The 17,347-nt window shown below is 40.7% G+C and overlaps 1 protein-coding gene across 3 annotated transcripts in view; it reads right to left on the minus strand.

Annotated features, from left to right (window-relative positions):
• Positions 1–17,347, minus strand: part of itpr3 (inositol 1,4,5-trisphosphate receptor, type 3) — a 101,121-nt gene that overhangs the window by 13,015 nt on the left and 70,759 nt on the right. For 2 of the 3 annotated variants that reach the window (XM_042004369.1, XM_042004370.1), the window contains 17 exons: positions 13,538–13,612; positions 11,370–11,489; positions 9,822–9,944; positions 7,497–7,697; positions 7,306–7,421; positions 5,787–5,922; positions 5,583–5,708; positions 4,685–4,810; positions 4,485–4,605; positions 3,598–3,779; positions 3,369–3,517; positions 3,184–3,292; positions 2,454–2,547; positions 2,183–2,358; positions 1,895–2,054; positions 1,516–1,733; positions 256–456 (listed from right to left, as the gene is read on the minus strand). In XM_042004369.1, the coding sequence (XP_041860303.1) occupies positions 256–456; positions 1,516–1,733; positions 1,895–2,054; positions 2,183–2,358; positions 2,454–2,547; positions 3,184–3,292; positions 3,369–3,517; positions 3,598–3,779; positions 4,485–4,605; positions 4,685–4,810; positions 5,583–5,708; positions 5,787–5,922; positions 7,306–7,421; positions 7,497–7,697; positions 9,822–9,944; positions 11,370–11,489; positions 13,538–13,612 (2,433 nt within the window). The remainder of the gene's footprint in view (positions 1–255; positions 457–1,515; positions 1,734–1,894; positions 2,055–2,182; positions 2,359–2,453; positions 2,548–3,183; positions 3,293–3,368; positions 3,518–3,597; positions 3,780–4,484; positions 4,606–4,684; positions 4,811–5,582; positions 5,709–5,786; positions 5,923–7,305; positions 7,422–7,496; positions 7,698–9,821; positions 9,945–11,369; positions 11,490–13,537; positions 13,613–17,347) is intronic. The other variant, XM_042004371.1, reaches the window with a different exon arrangement.

Here is a 17,347-nt window from a genome sequence, read left to right on the forward strand (position 1 = left end):
TTTAAGGCAGTCAGAGAGCTTAAATTGACAGTAATGTCCAATCAGGAGCAGCCAAAGATCAACAAGTGAGCAGAAAGTTCTATGTGTGTCTGAAAAGAACTTATTTAATGTCTGGATGTTGACAGAGATTAAAGGGTTAAGCTTCTACACAAATCTTTACTAAAAGTAAAAGCAGATGCCCCAAAGTAGCAAAAAATGGCTTGGAGTTTTAAGGGTTAATTGATCTAATAACTAGTTTTCCAGTCGGTGCATTACCTGGTTCTCCTGGCAGGGCCCCTGACAGTACTCTGTGAGTGTCTCCAAAGTCTGGATGATCAGGTCGACGTTGGTCTCATTGATGTAGAGGCCCAGCAGGCCCAAGCCGCCGGTGGTGCTGCCACACATGATGTCCAGAAACTGCAGAGTCTCACACACCAGGTTGTAGTTGGTTTTGTTGTTCTGGCTGCGCAGAAAGTTCTGGAAACACGAACACACATATCTCAACCTCACATCATCTCTTTGATCTACTCTTCCTGTAATGACAACCACACAGAGCTAAAAATAAGCAGCTGTTAGAACTGGATGGAAAAAACTCAAAAATCCAAGATTCTGCTGAGTTTAATGTCTGCAGATCAGCTAACTGACCACCAGACCCTGGTTATTTATTAATAGTAAGTAGTAACTAACATGTTGGTCTTGGATAGTTACTGTTTATTTAGGAGAACATAAGCTGTTGGTTCTGGTTGCTTTTTGGTAAATAACCTGAAGGTCAAGGTTGTTTACTGGTTAGTTAGCAGGGACTAACCAGCAGCTCTGGGTTGTTTACTTGTTAGTTAGCGAGGACTAACCCTCAGCTCTGGGTTGTTTACTGGTTAGTTAGCGAGGAGTAACCCTCAGCTCTCGGTTGTTTACTGGCTAGTTAGCGAGGACTAACCCTCAGCTCTGGGTCGTTTACTGGTTAGTTAGCGAGGAGTAACCCTCAGCTCTGGGTTGTTTACTGGTTAGTTAGCGAGGACTAACCCTTAGCTCTGGGTTGTTTACTGGTTAGTTAGCGAGGACTAACCTGCAGGTCCAGGTTGTTTACTGGTTAGTTAGCGAGGAGTAACCCTCAGCTCTGGGTTGTTTACTTGTTGGTTAGCGAGGACTAACCTGCAGGTCCAGGTTGTTTACTGGCTAGTTAGCGAGGACTAACCCTCAGCTCTGGGTTGTTTACTGGTTAGTTAGCGAGGACTAACCCTCAGCTCTGGGTTGTTTACTGGCTAGTTAGCGAGGACTAACCCTCAGCTCTAGGTTGTTTACTGGTTAGTTAGCGAGGAGTAACCCTCAGCTCTGGGTTGTTTACTGGTTAGTTAGCGAGGACTAACCCTCAGCTCTGGGTTGTTTACTGGTTAGTTAGCGAGGAGTAACCCTCAGGTCTGGGCTGTTTACTTGTTAGTTAGCGAGGACTAACCTGCAGGTCCAGGTTGTTTACTGGTTAGTTAGCGAGGAATAACCCTCAGCTCTGGGTTGTTTACTTGTTAGTTAGCGAGGACTAACCTGCAGGTCCAGGTTGTGGTTCTCACACAGCAGCTGCAGGAACCTGAGGATCGGCTTCATGATGGTAACGGCTGGCCCCATCTCCGGCTCCACCTCCCGCTGCTCTTCTACCGGCTGAGCTGGCAGGGCGGAGGTTCCTGTTACCGGAGCGATGGATTGACCTTGGACCAACAGGGGATGACCTCCTGAACCAGGAAGTACAAGTGTTGAAGAACCACCTTAACAAGTAGAAAATAATTAAAAATACTTCAGTATTATTCAGCTGCATTTAACATTAATGAAGAAAATCATTGATTTTCTTACTCATCAGATACAATAAAGTTTTTTTACACTGATGTTCAGACTGAAACTAAGGCTGAATTTTTCAAATGGAGCTGACCGTTTTCCAGCTCCTTCTCATTGGCTTTATGTGTCATCTCGCCGACGTTCACAGAAACTGTTGCTTTAATGTCCATCTGAGCTTCTTTCATCCTGTCATGAAGAACTTTAAAGAACTTCTCGGACTTATTGTCGCCCATCATCAGTTTGTAGAAGGAGTTCTGCAGAAAAACAGGTGTGAACATGAAGGGTGAACCTACAGAACTCTCTCTGTCTGATCTTATTCAGGACCAGAGTCTACAACCATCAAAATCGGTGCAAAGCCCACGTCTAGTTCTGGGTGTTTTACCTGGATGTCGGTGTTTCCTCCCTCCAGCAGACAGATGGCCAACTGGATGCTCTCCTGGAAGATCTTGTCGTTCTTGGTGCTCATCACCAGATCTGTGAACAGCTTTGTTCCTCCTTCTCGGTCCAAACGACACTGAATGGCTGTCACTGTTGCCCAGTCGCGCTCCTGCTCGCCACCTAGAAAACACACACACACACACACGGACACACCAGCATATGAACAAGACTATTGAAAAAAACAATGCTTCATTTTATCTTCAGGGCTTATTTACCGGGAGATCCTAGTTCAGCCAGGTCGTTCTTCTGGTTGTTCTTCTTGTTTGGAAACAAGTAGTTCTGCAGCAAAACCTTCCGCAGTGAAATTCCCTGAAAGGAAGCAACAGGAAGTGATGTAAACCTCCATCCTCTCCTCCTGCCTCATTGTCTCCTCCTGCCTCTCCATCTATTTTAGCATCTCCTCCTTTCTCTGAAACACCTAGCAGCTTTGATTCTGTCACCTAACAAAATAACTTCTTGATTCATGCTATGAAAACAAGTTATTTTATGCATAGAGCTGAGCTGCAATTTAAGAAATATTTCTTAGTAACTTGAACTTTAATTTAAACTCATTCAAAAATAACTCTTGAAGTCCTCCTCTCTTTTCCTAGATCTTGAAATTCTAAGACAGAACCACTGTTAGCAGCCCTCTGTAGGACTTTCTACATAGTGAGTTACAGCAGGGACAGACAATCATGCTAGCAAGAAATGAAAGAGCACGGCCAATCGTGTCAGTTGAAATGGGTTTTTGAGGCGGGAGTTATAGCAGCGGTGTTGCTGATCATGTTGAGGAAATTAAAACAAACACATTGAGATGTCTGTTTCCCCAACATGGTAGTTATTGGTCTGGTTCTATTTCTGTCCAAGAAAACTGAGGACCACAGTGTTGCCTCCTGATGGATCAGTGATGAGTGAGGTTTGGGTTGATCAGAGAGCTGCAGATTAACTTGGTCTCCATCAACTTACCTTCTCATCAAAGTCCAGAGTCCTGATCAGCATTTCCTGCAGAGTCCTCAGGACTTTGATGCACAGCTTCTCCTCTGAGTTCATTAGCGCTTTGGTGTGTTGGATCAACCTGCAGAGCACACACACATCGGTTTACATCATACCTATGAGACCTTGTCGGTGGCTTTTACAGTCAGGAAACATACTTGGAGATGAAGCCTCCAGACTCGCAGCGCTGTCGGGCGTCGGTTCCCTCCAGGAACAGCAGCTCTGGCTGGTGGAGGACATCCACCAACACCGAGAGCTCAGCATTCACCAGTGGCTTCAGACGGTCCTCCAGGGTGTTAATAATGTCCTGAGGAGCAGAAATAAACAGTTAGATGTTGGCACTGTAATCTAAAGTCTTTCTCCTGGTTTCTGGGCAGCTCTGAGTACCTGCAGCTTCTCTATGATGTTCTTGTAATCCCAGGGGTTGGAGGAGATGTTGGGTCTGGAGGACCGGGTGGAGGATTTGTAGTTAGGGTTGTTTCTGGACAAGGAGCTCAGAGCCGAGTTGGACAACATGGAGCCGATCTGAGCTTCCAGTTCCAGAGGAAGAGAGATGGAACGGCTCTTTGCTGAACAGAACAAAAAAAAAAAAAACACAATCTGTGGTCAAACTGTAGACGAAGAAGAGGAATGACTCCTTCCTTCCCAACCAGAAGCTTCTACTTGTTTAACCCAGGCAGAAAAACTGATTTACTGAGTGTGTGAATGTTATGGAGACGTGAAGTTGTTAAATGGCCAGTAAAGACAGCAAGATTAAAGATGATTAAGGATATAAATGAAAATAAACTAAATTCGTGCAGCCTTGAGAAAATGAAAAATAAATGGTTCAATGTGATGTTTCATGTTGTATTTGTCTTGGACTTTGTGTGTATGAATGTCATGTTGCTGCAAAAATAATCTAAAAAATACAGCACAAATAAAGGAACCTGGATCTAAATGTGATCCTGGTTCTTAACCTGAGCCATCGGCCCTCTAGAGCCCATGGTTCAATGATGATATACAACGGAAATTAAAGGTCACAGACAAACAAAAAAATCACTACCTTGTAGTCAAGTGCTCAACTCTGGTTTAAAATGTCTGACATTACATTAGCAGGATGACACCAGGTTAACCGGATGATACGAGGTTAGCAGGATAACCTCCACAAACCTCAAAATTTAAACATATTCCTTCTTTTCTTTGCTTCTAAAGAAAAGCAAAACAAAGTCACTTGATGAGGAGGAACTCCTGTCAGACCTGAACTGCTGGAAGGGGGCGGAGCCAGCGTGTGCTACCTGTCATGGCGAGCGTCTTGATGCAGACCTCCACTTGTCCTCTGTGCTGCTGCTGCAGCCAGGGACAGTCCAGCAGCCTGACGGACGACTGCAGCAGCTGAGTCACGATGGTGTGATGAGTCTGATGAAAAGAGAGTAAGAGGTAAACGAAGGACGGGTGCAAACAGAGATCCACTAACCAACGTCTTCCTGGGCTTCACCTGCAGAGAGGTGCTGTTTTCAGAGAATGGGGAGCTGAAGAAGGCGTTGATGGTGTCAAACACCACGTTGATGATGTATTTCTCCAGGACTGGGTCAGTCAGACGCTTCTCTCGTTTATTACAAACCTAAAGAAGGAAAACACACAGTGATTAATCCGGTCCTGGATAAAACCTGTGACTGTAATGATTATCATAGAAAACAGCTGGAGAAACATCTGGAAACAAACCATCTATAATTTGGTTTATAAAAACAGAAAATATGTATAATGAGGAAAAGCTCCCAACTTATCATGTTACGTTTAGATTAGAGGGAATAAAAGTGATCATTTAAAAAGAGACAAAACTTCTGAATTTCATCTCCTTTAGTAAATCAAAGATCTCATAGTTCCATATATTCTCAAAGGAACACTCCGCTCTCAGTCTGCAGGTTCACTTGTGGTTCCTAGAGGTTCTAAAAGTAGAATGGGAGGCAGAGCCTTCATTTCAAATGTCTCTGAGGGACGTCCCATGATGCACTGGGCTCTTCCTTCCCTTTCATCTCTCTAATCTTTATTTATTTTTCATTTATAAACTTGACATGACAATATTGGCATCATTATTGTATTTCTCCTCTTCTCTCTCTGGCTAAAAGCTGTGGCATCTGTTGGTCTCTCTTTCCTCTCCACTCGTACCGGTCGGGGTAGACGGCCGCCCTCCCAGAGACGGGTTCCGCCGGAGGTTTTTCCTTCCTGTTAAAAGGGAGTTTTTTCCTTTCTACTGCCCCCCATACAGCTCAGGATGGGGGATTGAATTGAAGTAAAGATTCGATACAGACCATTGGTTAACTGTGCTATTATTTATTATGAATTGTCTTGTATGTTTACTGACTGGATGACAGTGTGTGTGTACTCAGTGTTACCCGAGCCATGTCCACTGTAAAGTCCTCAAACAGCTTCCAGATGTGGTTGGACGTGTAGATTTCCTTCATTTCCACCTCAGTGTCCACGTAGCAGTGATTCACAAAGTTTACATAGGCAATTTTCACCTGGACACACACACACAACACACGTTAGCTTCCCTGCTGCTCTCATGTCCTGGTTACAGCTGCACACACTCAGATCACCTCGGTGATGCAGTCCTCATGGGTCACCACTCTGACCACGTCCTCCAGTGGCAGCAGAGATGTACATTTAATCTCTGTGTAAACGTTCTTCCCCTCAGCACACGCCGCCAGCAGCTCCACCAGAGAGATGTGGTACCTGCAGAGGAAATGACATCATCACTGGAAAGGTCTGGAGCCTCTGGTGGTCACTGGAACAGGTTGACTGTCTCATTCAAATAAATATATCAGCTGTATTTTCTTTCAGTGGGTAAAAATGAAGCTGGAAATAACAAAGACAATCCAAAATCTTTAAAACTGTCTTCAGCTGAGGGACTCAAAGAAGAGAAAACACACTGCGGCATCTTGCTGCAGATCATCATGCAACTCGCTCGCACCTCATCAAAAGAAAGTGAAAAAACTGTGTCTGATCAGTCATATTATGATGTTAAAACCACAGAACAACCAATCAGAACGGGCAGGACAGCAAACATCAGACTTATCAAGATTAATTAGAGGCTTTGTGATTAATTAATCCTGATAAATCACATTTAAGAAATAGAAAATATACCTGGCCAAAAATGAACAGACTTAAAGTTAAAGTGCCATTTTAAGTACTTTAACTAACAGTTCCCGCTGTTCTCTGATTAAGTCTACAAGACGTTACAGTACCAGGGTTTCCACTACAGTAATGATCGTGGCGCATCATCACAGCAAATTAAAAGTTGCCATGCCTTCAGAATTAGGATTTTTATTCCGATGTTACTAATGTAAATTATGTTGGATGAATGGATCCATATGAACATTAAGTCTCTATTTGCGTACATTTACAGACCATAATAAGAGTGAAACTGTAGTCAAAAAATGTGACAGTGTCGTGCAAAGAACTCAATTTCTTCCTGTCCGGTTCTAGTGCAGCTTGCTCAAGTGGTGGCAAAGAGGTGGAGTAACTGTCATAATCCACCAGAAGTGAGAACTTCTCAAGACTGGAAGACCAATAAGAAAAAAGAAGAAAACAAGTTTGTTTTGGTCCAGCTTTTGGGTGGGGGTTACTGCCGGGTGGTCTGTGTCTTTATGTGCAATGAACAACTGACCCGGTTATTTCATATTTAATGTGAAACTTTGTCTTGTGGCAGGGCGGTGTCCGTGTCTTTAAAGGTCCCATATTATACAAAATTCATTTTCTAAAGGTTTTCTAACAGTCATATGTGTCCTCATAGCCTGTATATGAGGCCCCAAAATGAGAAGATTCTGTCACCTCTCTCACTTGCTTGCTCCACTTTTTAGCGAACGTGTGCTCAAACGGGTGAGTCTGAGAGCTTTCCCTTTGTGACCTCACAATGGTCACGAATGGTTATGGTGTTACCATAGCCAAGTAGTATATAACAGCCTTCTTCCTAAACAGTTAGAGTCACTCTGAGGTGCAGAGGTTTTACTGCTAAGGAGAAAATAGGAAATATATGACTGACTTTCTTTTGCAGGCGATACAGCTGTGAACCAATAGCTGAAAAGTCACTGGACAAGACACCGTTGCCAAGGTTACCTGAGGGGGCTGTTCTCGCCAACTCCCTCCCTGCTCTCAGCCATCAGCTCCAACATGGTGTTGAAGGAGGCCTTGTCGTTGTAAAAGACGACCACGTCTTCGCCAGCGTTCGTCAACTACGAGAAAACAAACAACATCAGCACAAACACGTTTCATTAGATGTGAAGCTCTGGGATTTGACTCATCCTCACCTCCGTCATGATCATGTCCTGGCACTTCTTCACGTACTTGCCCTCGGCCTTGATGATGGTGTGGAGGAAGTTAAGGTACTGGACGTGGCGGCCGTGCGTTGCCAGACAGTGGATGAAGTGCTGCAGGACGCTCTCAGAGATCTCGCTGCAAAGCTGGTAGTTGTTACTGAAGATGTGCTGCACCGTCTCCGCCTCCAGCAGCTGTAGTGGTGAGAAAACATGGTTCCTGTATGGTCCATCATGGGACTATGACCATATATCTGACATTTCTCTTAACTTTGTTGTAATTTTGTTAGAGTGACTTAGCATTATTACAGACAAAATGAACCCAAGATGCTTGATGTTTTGGTTATAAATCCATCTCAGGACTACAAAGCATTCCAGAGAAGTTGAAACAAGACAAGAGTCAGTAATGAAGTCAAATATTATGACGGGTGAAAGGTCGAGTCTTTCTTCTTTAGTCTGTCTTCAAAGACAGACTAAAGAAGGTCCATATTTCTTCTCTACAGTCAGAATATCATTAAACCATTTTATCTGGTGGCATTCTAGTGTGTAAAGGACAAGGGAGAAAGTCTCTGATCCCCCAAACAGACCTGCATCAAGAACCGTCATTCATCACCAGCTGATAGCTGAACAAGGATTACTGTGGAAACCTTCACCAGCTCTACACTACAGTTACATTTACAAACTTTACTGAGCAGAAAAGAAGCCATGTGTTAACCTGGTCCAAAGCTGCAGACGTGGCGTCGACTCCGGGGTCAGAGTTTCATCAAAAACCTGAACTGTGGTCAGACAGACCAATCAGTATTCCAGATCTTGGTCTGGGGTCAGATCAGAGTCCTTTGATGGTCTGGGGTCAGATCAGGGTTCTGTGATGGTCTGGGGAAGGATCAGGTTTTTGTGATGGTCTGGGGAAGGATCAGGGTTCTGTGATGGTCTGGGGAAGGATCAGGTTTTTGTGATGGTCTGGGGAAGGATCAGGGTTCTGTGATGGTCTGGGGAAGGATCAGGTTTCTGTGATGGTCTGGGGAAGGATCAGGTTTTTGTGATGGTCTGGGGAAGGATCAGGGTTCTGTGATGGTCTGGGGTCAGATCAGGGTTCTGTGATGGTCTGGGGAAGGATCAGGGTTCTGTGATGGTCTGGGGAAGGATCAGGGTTCTGTGATGGTCTGGGGAAGGATCAGGGTTCTGTGATGGTCTGGGGAAGGATCAGGGTTCTGTAATGGTCTAGGGAAGGATCAGGGGTTCTGTGATGGTCTGGGGAAGGCTCAGGTTTTTGTGATGGTCTGGGGAAGGCTCAGGTTTTTGTGATGGTCTGGGGAAGGATCAGGGTTCTGTGATGGTCTGGGGAAGGATCAGGTTTTTGTGATGGTCTGGGGAAGGATCAGGGGTTCTGTGATGGTCTGGGGAAGGATCAGGTTTTTGTGATGGTCTGGGGAAGGATCAGGTTTTTGTGATGGCCTGGGGAAGGATCAGGGTTCTGTGATGGTCTGGGGAAGGATCAGGGTTCTGTGATGGTCTGGGGAAGGATCAGGGTTCTGTGATGGTCTGGGGAAGGCTCAGGTTTTTGTGATGGTCTGGGGAAGGATCAGGTTTTTGTGATGGTCTGGGGAAGGATCAGGGTTCTGTGATGGTCTGGGGAAGGATCAGGGTTCTGTGATGGTCTGGGGAAGGATCAGGGTTCTGTGATGGTCTGGGGAAGGATCAGGGTTCTGTGATGGTCTGGGGAAGGATCAGGGTTCTGTGATGGTCTGGGGAAGGATCAGGGTTCTGTGATGGTCTGGGGAAGGATCAGGGTTCTGTGATGGTCTGGGGAAGGATCAGGGTTCTGTGATGGTCTGGGGAAGGATCAGGTTTCTGTGATGGTCTGGGGAAGGATCAGGGTTCTCTTTGTTGTTCAGCTTAAAAGCACAAATCTCATTTATTTTGCTTGAATCTTGAAGAAAAACTTTACACTATAACAAAATGTTTGGTTCTGCTGCTTTGACTGACGTGTAACTTGGTTTGCTGCTGGCTTGGCCAAGACACTCTTGTAAAGGAGACTCTTAATCTCAATGAGGCTTTAATAATAATATTATAATAAATAATTTTATTATAATAAGTAAAAAATATATAAATAAAATAACCTATCAGGACAAACATAACATTTTTGCTCTGATGGACGAGGCTGAGATGATCATCAGCGGGTTGTTGGCTGTAGTAAACACCATCGCCTGCAGGGGGCGTCTGTCCAGACTGTCGGGGCTCGTTCCCACCAATGAAATCTAATCATTTCTAGCTGAAGTTGTTGATTAAACTTGTCGATGTGTCATTAAAGCAGCGTACCCCCGGGTTGAGGAACAGGTTGAGGTTCTTGTGCAGCAAAGCCTGGTTCTCTTGGTTCCCCATACAGAACTTCTGCAGGAACAGGTGAGTGTACTTGATGATCTCCTGCATCTTCACGTCGCTCTGCACACACACACAGACACACACAGACAGTGTTGGTGAAAAATAAATACAATGGCTTCATGCCATTGAATAAAAAAATCTAAAAACAAAAAACTGGTGGGCTGCATGGTGGTGTGGTGGTTAGCACCGCGGCTGGTTTGAGCCTCAGCTGGGGGCAGTTTGAACATTGACCTTTCTTGGTAGAGTTTGCATGTGTTCCCCGTGTATATGTGGGGGTACTCAGGCTTCCTCCCACTGTCCAAAGACATGCGTGTTAGGTTAATTGGTCACTCTAAACTCCTAGTGAGTGTGAGTGATTGTCTGTTGGCCCTGCGATGGACTGGCCACCGGTCACGGGTGCACCTGCCTCACGCCGGTTCATTGCTGGGACAGGCTCCAAATTCTTCATGACCCGTAATGGACGAAGTGGTACAGAAAACCAGTTAATAAAAAAACTGCTAAAGTTGTGTCCACGTTCTATTGTGTTCTAACATCATTTTCCTCAGGACAATATTAAACTTCTTTTTACTCATTTAATTCATTCAAGAACAATCCCAGTCAAGACTGGATATAACTCTGTTGTTGGTCTTCCTAAACGCATCAGTGTAATACACTGAACACACACCAGATCTGTTCCCTCAACCAAAAGAATATCACTCCATAAATACGAAACCACCTGGGACTCCCACATCCATCTGCTGAATGTGGTATAAAATAATTCAAATTTCCTACAACATCATCTTTGTTTTATAATGATTAGTTTATGACCCGATCGCCTCGTTAATAACATCACCAGGGCGTTTTATTTCATATATATACATATATATATTTCATATATCATTTATATCAGATCCACAGCATCATCATGGCATCTTAGGATGCTGGATGTGTTTGGAAATAGCAGGAGGTCATTTGCTTTACAAACTGTAGAAGGTTCAGAACGTAAAAGGATAAAAATTCAATCTACGGCGTACCACTTTCCTCTTCAGCCACGACACCTGGAGGTTCGAGGAACCAGACTGCAGGCTGATGTCAAAGTTCAGGAGTAATTAATCAGTCGTTGGTACATAAAGCTGCTTTTATATGATCTGTATCTCACCGTTTTATTATTTATAACCAAGTTACCACTTTATAAATGATGACAATCAGGTTTCTGTGCACACCTTTATTTATTTATTTTTATTTATTCTTTTGGCTTTATGTTTGTTCATTTTCATCAACTTTTTTCTAACTGCACACAATGTTCTTTTTGGGGACAATATTTAAAATATTGTTATGTAGTCTGAATCTCATATTAAAACATAATTCACCACATGGACAGCACTCGTCTCCTTTTAAAGTCTTGTTAACCGCAGAAAACTTGCAGCAAACCAAACAGCTCCACCGACCTCCACGTCAGGCTCAGATAATCTACTCAGCTTTTATTTTGGTGGTCTCCATCCTCACCTTGTCGTAGGAGACCTGCAGAAGATCCAACATGACTTTATGAGCTCCCATATTTTTCAGCAACCTCTGCTGCTTTTTCCAAACTCCAGTGCTGCACATCTTATTCAGGCGCTCCAGGATCTACAGCAGACAAAGGATGGACAAAAAATACCACATTTTACTCTGATATGTTTCTTGTTGTGTGAATGTGAAAATGCACGTTGTCCCTGCAGAAAAGGCACCGATTAAAATAATTTATATCTAAGTAATTTACGTTTACACACAGAACAGACTGGACTAAACGTTGGTTCTAAGTTGTCGAATTTATTTTATTTGGGGGAGATCAGAGGCTTTTTGTTCGCTCTGAAAACTAGAGGTAGATACACCTGTAAAATAATAAAACATCAATATCATGTTGATACGACAAATATGAAACTATAGTGGTTTGATTTTAGCTGATAAAATAAAAACATTCATGAACATAGATTGTTCTTTTGTATGTTTTTTCCTTGTGTTCCTTACAACACATTTTTATCTAACTGGATTGGCAAAACTAAGAATAAAATATCAAATATTTCTGTTAATGTCAAAATAATTATGTTATTCTAACAGATATAAAAGTCTTACGTGGACTTTTCAGTCCTCAAAAAACTATATAAAACATTACCAGTAAATTTTTCCCACTTCTTTGATCAAATCTTTCAATTAAATTCAGTCCTGATCAAAACAACAAATTATATAATTACTGTATTTTAATTAATATAACCCATTAAATGCTAAACTGATCACAAAATATAAAATATTCAATAAATATCAAATATAAAACAGACAAATATTATATATATTCCATATATTACATGTCAGGAAGCTGGGCTTTCTAAGATCTGTAATGGTTTTATTTTCTTTCTTTATTTATTATTTGAGGGCATTTTTGTCCCTTAGGAGTCCAACAGGGTAGTAAATCTTAAATCTGACACTGCAAAAACACTAACAATGCATCTAAATAAACATACATTTTCCCCCTAGCTTATCTAAAAAAAAAAAGAAAAAAAACTCCCCAACATCTACTACATGGAAAATAAATCTTATTTGGCTTTTTTGGATAATAAAAACACTGACATCTTGTCATGAAAGTTGCATTAAAAATGTTAAATAATTTAAATAATTGCTTCTTTGGCAGTTTTCATAATGACTGAAGTTCATTGAAAGATTTAAGCAAAATAAATAAAAAAATAAAAAAAATAAATAAATAAAATCAAATTTAAAAAGAAAGGATTTTTGGAAGAGGACTTTTTTGTCCACTAAGGTACTGAAAGGGAAGTTAACTTAAGTGAAGACTTGCTAGGGTAAAATAATAAATATCTAAAAAGTTGGGCATTCGCACCATCTTGTATCATGTTCAAACTAAAGAAACTGTTGTTTGCTATAATCATGTGTTGAAGTAAATTTGTAATAGTAGAAATTTAAAACAAAAGAAATTACCATGTTCATTTCACACTGAAGCAAATGGAAACTCACATGAATAAAAACTTATCTTCTGTTCAGACTTGTTTAAATTAAAAAATAAAATAAAAAAAAGAAATTAATAGTAAATCACCTTTTAATAATTCCACAAAAAGTGCAAAGTGCATGATTAGGCAGGTGTCTGGTGCCCATGTGGACGAATTTTTCTGTAAATAACATCAATAGTTACCAGGCGTCTCTTTAAAAAGATTTCTTTTAAGAGAGAATCAGAACGACTGATCAGTCAGTTTAAGAGATGGAAGATGAAATGTTTCCTGACAGTAAAATCAAAGCAAAGATCCAGTTGTTTTCCAGCGTTTCTGGAATTCTCTGTCAAAGGTTTGGACTGGAAGTGGAGATTTGTGTTAAAACTGGTCATTCAGAAGATGGAGAAAAGATCATTTAATCAATCATCTGTTTGGTTTTGAAGTGCTTGAATTATTCTCTTTGTGTTTGGGACATGTTGTGGATGCTGTAGGTAAAGTGATTTTGTTTAATCAACCTAAACCGTAAAAAAAACAAACAAACAAACAAACAAACACCATTAGCAGGAAGAGACATCACAGCCCCGCCCACACAGATTGATTGACAGGTGATTGGTGTGAACGATTACAGAAACACCACAGAAATAAAGACAACTAAAACAGACAGATTCCAAGCTGAAGGAACACAAACGTTTTTCTCACCTCTTTCACTTTCTGGTAGTTCTCGTTACCCTTCTCCTGCTTCTCCTTCTTAGGCACGGTTTCCGCTGATGCCCCCTGCAGGATGCAGAGGGGAAGACAGCAGGGTATCGAACCACATTATGTTCACATAAAGTTCCCGTCAAACATCTGTTTGCTTCCTATTAAAACAGAAGCTGCTGTGATTGGTTGGTTTCTCTGGTTTGATCAGATACAGGACACCGCTCTACAACCAAGATCAGGATGAATCCTCAACATTTTGTTGGAAATCATTTTCCAGGAAATTTAAGCTTTACAACAACAACAAAAAAAAAAAAACTCTTTTTTTTTTAACAGAAACCAGTTCAGATCGTAAAACTCGAAAATCCAATTAACTCTTAATTGGAGGATTTAAATCCAGCCACTGATTCTTCTGTTTCATAGTGCAGTTAACACAAGCAATACGTCTGATGACCGTGCTTCTTTAGTTTACAATGCAGTTTGTAAGAAAATCCTTCAAAGTCGTTTGAGGCTTTTGTTTACATTATTTCCATATTTATGCATCCAAATCTTCAACCTTAATTCAAAAAAAGCTGTGAATATGTAAAATGTAAATAAAACAGAATGACTTCCACATTTAATCAACCTATATTTTATTCCCAATAGAACATAAACAACATATCTGATGTTGGAACTCAGACATTTAACCATTTCAAGGTAAACATGAGCTCATTTTGAATCTAAAGGCAGAAACACCTCCGTAAAAAGTTAAAACATGAGCAACAAAAGGCTGGAAAAGAAATTGCTACAAATGAAAAACAACTGGAGGAGCATTTGACTACTAATTAGGTTATTTGGCAACAGACAGTAACATGACTGGGTAGAAAAGGAGCATTTCAGAGAGGTAGAGTCTATAAGATGTTAAGATGGCCTGCGGTTCACCAATCTGAGACAAATTAAGTCTAAAAATTGTGGAAACATTTCAGAAAAATGTTCCTCAATGTAAAATTGTGAAGATTTTAAAGATCCCACCATCTACAGTGTATAATATCATGAAAAGATTCAGAGAATAAGGAGGAATCTCTGTATGCATGGGACAAGGCTGAAGGTCAAACTGGATGCTGGTGATCTTGGGATCCTCAGGCAGCACTGCATGGAAATCAGACGTGATTATCTATTGGAAATTACTGCATGGACTCAGGAAGACTTCCAGAAATCACTGGCTGTGTTCACCTTGTAATGCACTATGCAGGTTAAAGCTCCAACATGCAAAGAAGAAGCCATAAGTGAACAAGATCTAGAAACATCGCCATCATCTCTGGAAAAAAGCTCATTTAAATTGGTCTTAGGCAAAGTGGAAAACTGTTCTGTGGTCAGATGGATGAAAATGTTAAATTCTTTCTGCAAAGCATGGACAGCGTGTCCTGCAGACTAAAGAGGAGAGGGAGCATCCAGCTTGTTATCAGTGGAAAGGTGAAAAGCTGCATCTCTGATGGGATGGGGCTGCATTAGTGCCTATGGCGTGGGCAACTTCCACATCTGTGAAGCTCCATCAATGCTGAAAAGTACATGGAGGTTTTAAAAGCAATAACTGCTCCATCCAGACAACGTTTCTTTCAGGGAAGACCTTGCAGATTTCAGCAAGACAATGCTGAACCACATCCTGCATCCATCACAGCAGCATGGCTTCACAGGAGAAGAGTCCGGCTGCTGAACTGGCCTGCCTGCAGTCCAGACCTTTCACCAATACTAAACATCTGGAGCATCATGAATACAAAAATCCAGCAACCAAGATCCAGGACTGTAGAGCAGCTAGAATCCTGCATCAGACCAGAATGGGACAACATTCCTCTCCTAAAACTCCAGCAAATGGTCTCCTCACTTCCCAGATGTTTACAGACAGATGTTAGAAGAAGAGGAGATGCTTCACAATGCTGAACATCACCCTGGAACTACTTTTTACAGATTCACTATCAGCTCATATTTTCCATGAAATGGTAAAATGTCTCAGACATGTTGTTTATGTTCTACTGGGAGTAAAATATGCATTGCTGATATTTAGAATCCATTGAATTTTGTTTTTATTTACCTTTTACACAGCGTCGTCCTAAATCTTCTGGGAATTGTGGTTTGAATTTCAGTCATTCATAGATATCCAAGGTTGGGCTAAATTATGTTTCAAAAGTATAAACCATTTTTTTTTAAAGAGGTATAGATGTATACCACCCATTACACCTCTCTGCCTCTCTTTAATCATAAAGCTGAAGAACAGAGACGAATGTTTTTTTACACATTCATGTACCTTAAATTTTGACAACTGAAAAGTGGAAGAAAAAAGTTTATAAAAATTCGCTAATGAAGATGATCCAAAGAGAGGCAGGGAGTGTTGATGAGATGTATGCACCTGCACAAGTCAATCTACAGAAAAAACAACTCTCACAGCTTTGACTGTCATGCAAAATAACAGAACCTGATATAATGAAACAACAGGGACCCACACATAAATCTGTGCCTTCATTGCACATAAAACCAACAAGACAGAGAGGCGCAACATGCAACAAGAATCCCACTCCACATACCAACCCAGGTCCAAGATCCACCAGCAAACACCACACCAACACGAAGAGTTCAAAAACCAGGATAGAAGAGTTCAGGAAATATATGTTTAGTTTCAGTGGTTTAGTTTCAAGTGGCGTCTTACTGAGAAAATCTTTTTATCATAACATTTGTTGGGAATTTGTTAGCTGTTAGTTATAAAAGTCAGAAGACGTGAAGATTAACTACTAATGTTGGAAAAAAAGATTCTTAAAAAGACTGATGTAAATACATAAAAATGAGCTTCAACTCTGTCATACTAAAGCCGTATGCAGACAACACTCTGCTTTCCACCCGATCTTCATCTTTCTTTCCTCAATAAGCCTCTGTGCGCTTTTATGATCATTTATAATCAGTTTTAAAATGATCCAGTCATATTAGAAACACAAAGATGGTAATTTCCACTTTGTTGGATTATTATAAATAAGAATCCATCTATACTCATTTGTTCCAAAACAGCAGCACATGTTCATGTGGAAACTCTTTTTAAAGGTTTGTTAAGGTGATCGTACTGAGACATTCTTATATCATTCGCCTCATGGCTTCATTCGGACACCAACAACAGCAACATAAAGAGAATTCAAGTAACTACCATATACATAATGATTCACAGGCTGCTGTCTTAAATTTCAATCACACCTTTACTCCTGTTAAAGACCCCTCAGCAAAAAAGTGTGCTATATCAAGCTAAAAAATATTAAACATTTGTTAAAAATGTTTTATTCTTTAAGTTAGCTTTAGTGCTTATACACGTACCCTTAAACTGCCAAGTGTTTGCTACAATGTGACTCCAGTTTATACCAAAAGCATGTTAACAGCATAAAAAAATTATTTTTTTTAAATACACTTTATGCAAACTTGATCATTTATAACTTGATTATTGCTGACTGGTGTATGTTAATGATTAGCAGAGTCATAATTTCATATGCATTTTTTCTCAGTATCAAATACTCCCGTTAATCACATTTCTGCACGAAAATGTGCTCATAAAAAAAAAAATCAAGCTATATATTTTTTTTTTACATAAAGTATTAATTTTTCTTTCTTTTCTTCTACAGATCAGCATCAGTCCTAATTATACGTACCAAATACTAATGACTAACATTTTTATACCTTGTGCCAATGCCAAGTTTTTGTCATGTGTAATATCATTTTATGATGAAAAACAGACATTAAATTATATATATATATATATATATATATATATATATATATATATACACATACATATATATATTC

Source organism: Melanotaenia boesemani, chromosome 13, assembly GCF_017639745.1.
Source record: "Melanotaenia boesemani isolate fMelBoe1 chromosome 13, fMelBoe1.pri, whole genome shotgun sequence".
Lineage (NCBI taxonomy): Eukaryota > Metazoa > Chordata > Actinopteri > Atheriniformes > Melanotaeniidae > Melanotaenia > Melanotaenia boesemani.